At 43.8% G+C, this 8,439-nt stretch overlaps 1 protein-coding gene across 1 annotated transcript; it reads left to right on the forward strand.

The window, feature by feature from the left end:
• Nucleotides 1-294: 294 nt before the first annotated feature.
• On the forward strand, nucleotides 295-6,220 carry LOC115595282 (extracellular matrix protein 2). Its single transcript, XM_030439533.1, has 4 exons — nucleotides 295-344; nucleotides 1,456-1,527; nucleotides 1,716-3,147; nucleotides 3,902-6,220. Exons 2-4 carry the CDS (start codon nucleotides 1,461-1,463, stop codon nucleotides 4,992-4,994), a joined length of 2,592 nt encoding a protein of 863 aa, XP_030295393.1. The 5' UTR covers nucleotides 295-344; nucleotides 1,456-1,460; the 3' UTR covers nucleotides 4,995-6,220.
• The last annotated feature ends 2,219 nt before the right edge of the window (nucleotides 6,221-8,439 follow it).

The raw sequence follows: 8,439 nt of genomic DNA on the forward strand, positions 1-8,439 counted from the left end.
CTTTCCCGCTATTGATCCTCCAGATTCCTCTGGCGTTGAGGGTGAGTGTGAGAATCCTCCTGCAGATAAAGGCACTCAGAGGAGTCATTAACTATGGCTCAGCCGGAGCGTGTGTGTGAAAACTCTCCATGCAGAGACGACTGCTGAGATGGATCATTAAAGTCATATATTGCTGCTGGTGGTGGTGGGTGGTGGTGGTGGTGGGGGTGTGTGCGGTTCAAAGGTTGCCCCATCTCTTCTGGACTCTCTCAGTCTGTACAGAGAGGCAGGTGTAGGTCAACAGGATCAGCCTGACAGATGCAGGAACTCGGCTTTGACATATAAGGAGGCCGCGAACACGTCAGGTAAGCAACATGAATCGCGCTGATTGGACGATGGCTTTTGTTGGATTATGGGAAACTTTTCATATGTTTGGCCTCTGATCTTTAAATGCTAACTCATCAAGCTTCCTTGTTGTTTGGGCTCCAACAGGTTCCCACTGCTGCATATCTATATACAATGATTATGTAAATATGTAGGAAAGTACTGAAGTGGTGATTCTTCCATTGGACACAAACTGAGCTCGGACAATTTGATGGAAGGCGACAAATATACAAAACAGACATGACTAGAAAATCTGTGCAATGACATCAAATAACAATATATGAATCATCTGTCTGAACAAATGCTTCATATACGCTTCTTTTGTTTGCAAAAAAATTACTAACCCTCAGATAAATATATGTTGGCATTACTTATGTTTGGAGTCCAGAGACGTCCAACAGTGAATAAACTCATAAAAGTCCAAAAATCTTCTACCTGCAATGTTGAAAAAGTAATCAAAAGTCGGAGTTGAGTGAAAGTAAAGATGAGACAGACAGAACATTTTTCATGTAAAAGTCTTAAAATATCTGATATTAGATCTACTTCAGTATCAAAAGTACAATTAAAAGTGCATTTTGCATATATTAACATGCATCCATATACTGTCTTCTGTGGGTTGATGGATTTATTATTTTACTCATTTAATCTCCCCGTATTTCACACTCAGTTGTTTATATTTATATTTGCAGTTACCACTGAAGTCACATGCTTTTATTGTGATGCTCTTTGTATCCGTTTAAAGGGGCTAGGTAAATAAAGTTATCATCATTATTATTTATCCGATTTAAATACATTAATCTAAACGTGCTGTGATTCACTTTGGCTCTGATGATGCAGCATGAAATCTTCAAAGCAACAGGAAACATAAGTTATCGAATCAACGTAGTGGAGCAAAAATTAAAACATGGAAGTGGAAGTATAAAATAAATACTTGAGTAAATGTATTTAGTTATATTCCATCACTGGAAACAGATCTCCAAATAGATTGTTTTGGGAGGGCAAGCAGGTTAAGACATTTTTTATTTTTTTGAAGTTCTTGTCCTTCTCTTCATCTTAACTTCTCGTCTGATTGTCCTTCGTGTCCGTCACCAGGTAAAATGAAGGCGCTCACACTGCTGCTCGTGTTCCTCACAGTTTCTGGACATTCATATATTTTGCAGCCCGGTAAGTAAAAAACATCACGTCAAATGTACTGTAGTCATAAACACCTCCGTGCTAATTATTTCACAAGCTTTCCAAAGGGAATGCTAACTGTTCTAATACTGATGTGTTACTTATAACGAGATATTGTTTTGTTTATTATTTAAAAATGGAAGTATTAAAGGAAGTGTTTTCTCTGTTTGGTTCTGCAGGACTGACAGTCGGACAGATAGCCGGTCTGGACACAGAACGCCAGTCTGAGATGAGAGGTGAGCGTCTGACAGATGTTTCTGTATCAGCGGGGGAGACGGGAAAGGCTTATGAATCCACCGAGAGAGGAAAAAACGAGGAAGAGCAGAGGAGTGAAGGACTGACTCCGGAGACAAACCACGAGAAAGAGAAGACGGAGGGGAAATCCCGAGCAGATATCGCAGGGAATATAGGAGAGATCTTAGAGATCAGTAAAGAAAGTGAGGAGGGGATGACCCCTGAGACTTTCTTTCAGACATTTGGAAAAGAAATAAAACGAGAAGAATTAACTGTGGCTGACAGGGAAAAAGATTTAGATCCAGACGAAGGAGATGAAGCGGAGAGGAGAGACGATCTGGAAAGAGATGACGAGGCCGGGAAAAGTGATCAGATGGATAAACGGAGGCAGGAAATGGATGAAGAGGAAAGAGAGAGGAGGCTGGTTGCAGGGATTAGTCCTCACGAGGGGAGACACAAGACATCAAATCGAGAAAATGTGGAGGGGAAAAGGGAAGAAAGAGAAGACGAGGGGGAGAACTCAGAAAAACATAATGAATCAGTAGAAAGAGAAAAGGAAGATCACACGGTCGCTAACAACCTCACACCTCCTTTAAGGACATCCTCTACTCAAGAACTCGAGATTCCTCCAATTCGAATTATCACTCAGTCTCGAAATCCTCCCAGTTCTCCTCCTCCTCTTCATCATCATAACGTCCCTCCATCAGTCCCCCCTCACGCTGAAGTTAGTCCTCAGTTCCTCCCTCCGTCGGTCACTCGTCCCGATCCCACAACAATCTCAGTCTCAACAGCGACTCCTGGCGACGTGAGGTCTGTCTTACTGCTCGAAGATCTCCTCGCCGAGGTGTTTTACGGTCCTGGACATCATCTCAAGCAGAACGAACTGGAACCGAAGGCAAACTTAGAGGATGTGATGGTCAAAAATATATTGTTTAAACCTGCGCAGAGAGAGCTGCCGACCACAAGGGAAATAAGCATGACGCAGGCGACGCCAAAACCCACAAGAGTCAAGTTAAGAGCCAACGACTTAAAAACTAAAGCGCCAAACTCCACACCGAAGTCAAACGAAAATAATCTGACTGCTAAATTGGACGAGCGTGCGCGTAAACCAAACATCACACAGCCCGCAAGCACGGGAAATGACACCAAACATTCGACCAAAACGCGGCTGACGACCGCCAAAACACCGTCGGTGAGGCCAACGAAAATCAACAGAGACAGTAAAAATAAGACGGTCAAGAAGTCCAAAGACAAGAAAAGGAAAAAGGACAACAAAACCCAAAAGAAGGCCGGGAAGAAGAAGGCGGTCACCACGCCAGCCTACTTCCCTTACTTTAAGGACAACTACTGTCCTCCTGACTGCGCCTGCTATGGAAGGTGAGACGTCATGCATACTGAATAATGTCTAAAACTTACAACTTTATCATCCCTAATAAATAAGTGTAACCTAATATGTTACAATATATTTCTATTTCTTCTTTAAAGTAGTTTAATTAATTGATTATCCAGTCTGTGTATCTGTTGCTTTTTTGTGTTTTACATATTTTTAAATTGAATATTTCTTCGGCTTTTTCACTGTTTTTCACCATATATCACTTCAACATTTAGTTTTCCTGCTGTGAGTTAGATTAGAAGATGGATCCCAGCTTCATACAGTAAATAACAAACTGCCAGCAGCCTGTAAGAGTCTTCTTTTTTATGTTTGGGCTGAATTTTAAAATCCCTCTGGACTAATTGCAGTGGATTCAGATGCCCTGTGAGCCGGATGGAGAGACTGACTCCTAATTAATGAGTGGAAGCAGCTTGGGTCATTCCCCTCCCAGCCAATCAGGGGTCGAAGACGCCCTTTTTTTCATCATCCAAGTAGTCGACAACAAACCGCCACAAGCCAAATAGTTTAGCTAAGTGCAAAAGACTCGAAAATAAGGGGGAAACAACTAGTCTGGCCCCGGCTTGTATGCGCACCTCTCAAACTAAACAAGTCTAATCAATAATATCTTACGAAATGGACCTTTAAGCTTTGAAAGAACAGATGATTTAATGAGAATTAAGGTTGTTTTACATGTTAAAGCACTGGTGAGTGTTTGGAGATCAATGTGCTTGTCTAGTCTGATTGTGTCTTGTGTTCCAGAGTGGTCCAGTGCTCAGACAAAGGTGTGGACAAGGTTCCTTACGGTATTCCCTATAACGCCCGCTACATCCTCCTCATGAACAACCTCATCGACAGCATCCAGCTGGACCTGCTCAGCGAATACGTCTCCATGGAGTTCCTCGTGTTGAGCAACAATCGGCTCACAGATGGCTCCATCGAGGGGGCCTTGGAGGGGATCCCCGCTCTGAAGCGCCTCTACCTGGATAGGAACCTCCTGGAAAGCGTGCCGACTGACCTTCCACTCTCTCTCGAGGAGCTTCGTTTGGACAATAACCGGCTGAGTGTGATGTCTGAGGCTGCCTGGGCCCGGTGCCCCGGCCTCTTGGTTCTGAGCCTCAGCAACAACAGCCTGGGGAACGGATCTGACGCTCTTGGGAATGCGGTGCTCTCTCCTTTATCCAACCTGCGTGCTTTAAACCTTGATCACAACCAGCTAACATCGGTTCCTCTGGGCTTACCTCTGTCCATCAAGGAGCTCTACCTAAAAGGAAACCTGATCGAGCAATTCCGCGGAGGAGCCTTCGATGGGACATCGGAGCTGGTGGTGTTGGACCTGAGTTCAAACCGACTGAGAAACAAGGGTCTTCTCAGGGAGTCTCTTCTGAATGCGACTCACTTGGAAAGCCTCAACTTAGAAGGGAACAGACTAAAACAAGTCCCCCGACACCTTCCTCGCTCACTTAAAACTCTAAATCTGGAAGGCAACCTCATTTCCTCCATAAAGAAATCCGCTCTCAACACCTTGAAAAACCTCGAACTCCTCGGCTTAGCACGGAATAAAATCTTCAAAGTGGCGCCGGGGGCGTTCAAGTCCTTGCCCGTCCTGCACCAGTTAGACCTGTGCCACAACACCTTGCGCCAGGTGCCCAGACAGCTGCCGCAAGCTCTGCACTCGGTCGCGCTCACCAACAACAAGATTCAATCGGTGCCCCGTGACGCTTTCTGCTGGGGGGATAAAAGTCTCAGCGGGCTCGTTCGAGTGCAGCTGGAACACAATTTAATTGATATGGGGAAGTTGGATGCGCAGGCTTTCAGATGCTTGCGTGGATTCCAGGTGGTGCACTTCTACTGAACCTTCGGAGGAAAACAAGGGCCAATATGTGCACCCTTGCTTTGAAAGCCTCATTTAAGACTTGTGGTGGCTGCTGTTGCTATGCCAGACACCAATAGTAAAACTGACCAACTGAGTCAAAAGAGATATTTATTATGTGTGAAATTCAATTTATTTTTTGTAACCGCTCCAAGCAACACTCTTTGGTTACTTTTTTATGACATTAATTCTCAATCACGCCTTGAGTGGTGGAGACGAAAGGATGTCGGTATGTGTGTCATCAGCAAACAAAAGTTTGTTAGGGGAGGTTTTTTCCCCAAAACCATTTTCCATTTGGTTTCATTTAATTCCAGTAACATAAAATAACTTTGTATAAAACTTGCATGAGATAAGTAATCATACTCACATTTCATTTAATATCTTTGATCTACACCTGGATGTATATTTGAGTACAGTCTGTTGCCTGAACGCATTTTGTTTCAGTGGACAGGAAATCTAATTAAGAGAGCTTTATAATAAGCAGGCTGGGGGAGCCATTGAAAAGTGCTCTGTAGGGTGTCCCTTTAGTGGACAACAAGTGGTAAAGTGCCCCCTCTTTACTATAAATATATATCACAACTTTCTACACTATGTACATGTGGTGCCCCCTTTATTTCATTCACCCCTGCCCCTCAAACATCCTGAGTCCGCCACTGATGACGTGAACTTTAGATGGGTATAGAGGTTCTCTCTGCAGCACCACCGACAGGAAGTGTCGATGCTCAGAAAATAATATACAGTACAAGTTTATGTGATGGATTTTCTCCATAATCTTAACATGGGATTTGATGTTTAGTTAATGGTATTTATTATTGTAAACTTGATGTGGGTTGAATAAAGTTCTCTACAAATCATTCGTGCACAAACTGGTGTGTGGACTTTGTCAGGCGGTTGCAGAAAGTTCATTCGAGAATAAACCGAGATGAAACTGAGACTGGACTTGAATACAAAGTAAACTAATGAGGGAATGAGGCACAGGTGGTGCAGGAAAGAGTTTGGGCTACAAGACAGAAGGCAGCTGATAGGCTGAAGAACACAGGGGACAGGGCTAATGAAGGTGATGCTGAGCAGGTGTGGAGGGACGTGGCGGTGCACAGGCACAAAATAACACAGAAATGACAAGACCTTGACAGACTTAATGCTGAATCTTAGTTTATAATTTTGCAATTTGCTTTCTATTTGCAGTTTGGCTGTTGCTGGTTTCTCTGAATGGCCCTTTTTTTGGACTCTACTTCTATGTTGATGAGCTCACTGATTGTAATCACCCGTCTTTCACTCTATATAATTTGCCCAGATCCTTTTTGAGGCCTTTTGTTTCTTCCTTAAGTTAAGTATATGTATTAAAATCTGATGTAGTTAGAGTGTGTGTGTGTGTGTGTGTGTGTGTGTGTGTGTGTGTGTGTGTGCGTGTTTTCCTTCAGCTTCTCAGAGTTAAATCTATCAGATTTCTCCAATAACGAGAAAAGAAGAGACACATTTCTGTCAAAGAGGTGTTTACGTTTATGCTTTTTACAGGAACGCCAATAAAAGTTTATGCCTGCAATCATTTGCTGCAACATGTCCCAGATAATTCTCTGTGAAACACACATTTACTGTTGCTTCATTTGAACTTTCCTCAACTTTTTATCTGTGCCATCATCCCCGATTGTTTTATTATTGCAAATTTATTAAAAAAAAGATTAAAAAAAAAAAAAAAAACCCAGTGGAAATAATGAACTGGCAGCTGTGGGATGCAACAGTTTCCCATGCTCAGAAACAAACACTGGTCCAAATGTTCCACTGTTGAGCATTTTTCACCATTTTTTTCCGTAAACAAATCACTCGAGAGTGTTGTTGTTGTTTTTGGAGCGCGTTTGCCCGGCGGACGATTCACACGGGAACAAGAACGTCATTAACCTGTCAGGATCTGTGCCGAGTCGAATGATACAAAACGCTTCACGACAGCTTGGAGTAAACAAAAATCACAGGAAAGCTGCCTTGACGATACACATGGGACCAAGAAAGCACCTGAGATGTGTCAGTTTTACTCCTTTTTATACAATCCATCAAATCAAATTCTGTCTAGCTTCCACGATCCTGAAGTCATGAGAACAATAACGATGGAGCTCGTAAGATTTGTGAATAAACAAGAAAATAGAGACGTGCCAGACGATTTTACAGCCAAGACGTGTGTTTATTTCCTGGAGCAGCTCCTTTTTTTTCCCCCCACAAAGCTCCCATGCAGTGAGCTCTCTGCAAACACATCAATATAAAAGAACCCAGTTATAAAATGTGAACGTATCGTGCACAAATCCTCCACTAGATGGCAGTAAAGTCCAGGGGAAAAAAGTTTGGAATGAGAGCTGCCTCTGTTTCCAAATGTGCGAAAATGAGATAGAGAAAAATATCAGGAGCTCGAAGTTTGGCTGTTTTCCAGTCGCCTAATATAAAAAATTTGCGGCAATTAAAATGCATATGCTTCAGGAAGTTTGTCTTGTGGGGAAGATTTTGTATATTTTAAGCTCACAGCTTAAAAGACTCAGCCATGCAGGTCTGCACACACATACAAGCCAGGAGTCAGGAGATCTGCACAGAGGAGCAGACGTTTCTTTGCAATAACGTGAGAGTGTGCGATTTGACGGCGAGCCTGGAAAAACTATACGTGCAGGAGCGGTGAGTGATGAATTTTTCCTATAAGAGGAAAAAAGTGGAGAAGGGGGAAAAAAAAAAAGCCCACGTGGAGGTGCTTTGCAGCTTTCTCTCTTTTTTTTTTCTTCCCTTGCTCTAATAAGTTCACTCAGCAACGTGGCACTGCACCCATAGGGCCTGGGAAAGAGTAGCGGGAGGAGGGGGACGAGAGGGAGGGAGGGAGGGAGGGAGTGAAGGGAGGGAGGGCTTGAAGGATGGATCCATGCTCCACTGGCTCAGCGCGTGTCCAGAAGGGAAGAGCTTTCGGCTGGGCAAGGGAGCTCACCAGCACCTCCCTACGGTCCAGCAGGACCCTGACCCCCGTATCACAACACCACATGTCTACCTGGATCCACTGGAAGCCCTCCTCCCCTCCTTTTGTGTCTCCTCTTTTCTCTTTCCTCCTCTCCCTCTGTCTCCCTTTTTCCTCTCTTTTTTTTTATTTTAATATTCCTCTCGCCCCTTTTCGTGCGTGCATACCTATACCTGTGTGCCGTCTGGCGCGTGGGAGTCGAAAAAGATACGTAATGATCATGCGAACGGCTCCCCTGACGCCGTCTGAACCCATGAGCACCGTTCAAGTGGTTTGGCAGATGGTGACTTTATTTGTGTACCTCCGTATCCTGTGCTGGATGATGTTCAAGGCTGATACTCGAGCTTATCCCAACAGGAGGTTTGCAGGATTAGTAGTAGTAGAAGTAGTAACTGCCAGCCTCCCACAGGAAAGCCTCCTCTCCTCTGTCAGTGCATCACCTACTTA

This window comes from Sparus aurata, chromosome 14 (assembly GCF_900880675.1).
Source record: "Sparus aurata chromosome 14, fSpaAur1.1, whole genome shotgun sequence".
NCBI classification, from domain to species: domain Eukaryota; kingdom Metazoa; phylum Chordata; class Actinopteri; order Spariformes; family Sparidae; genus Sparus; species Sparus aurata.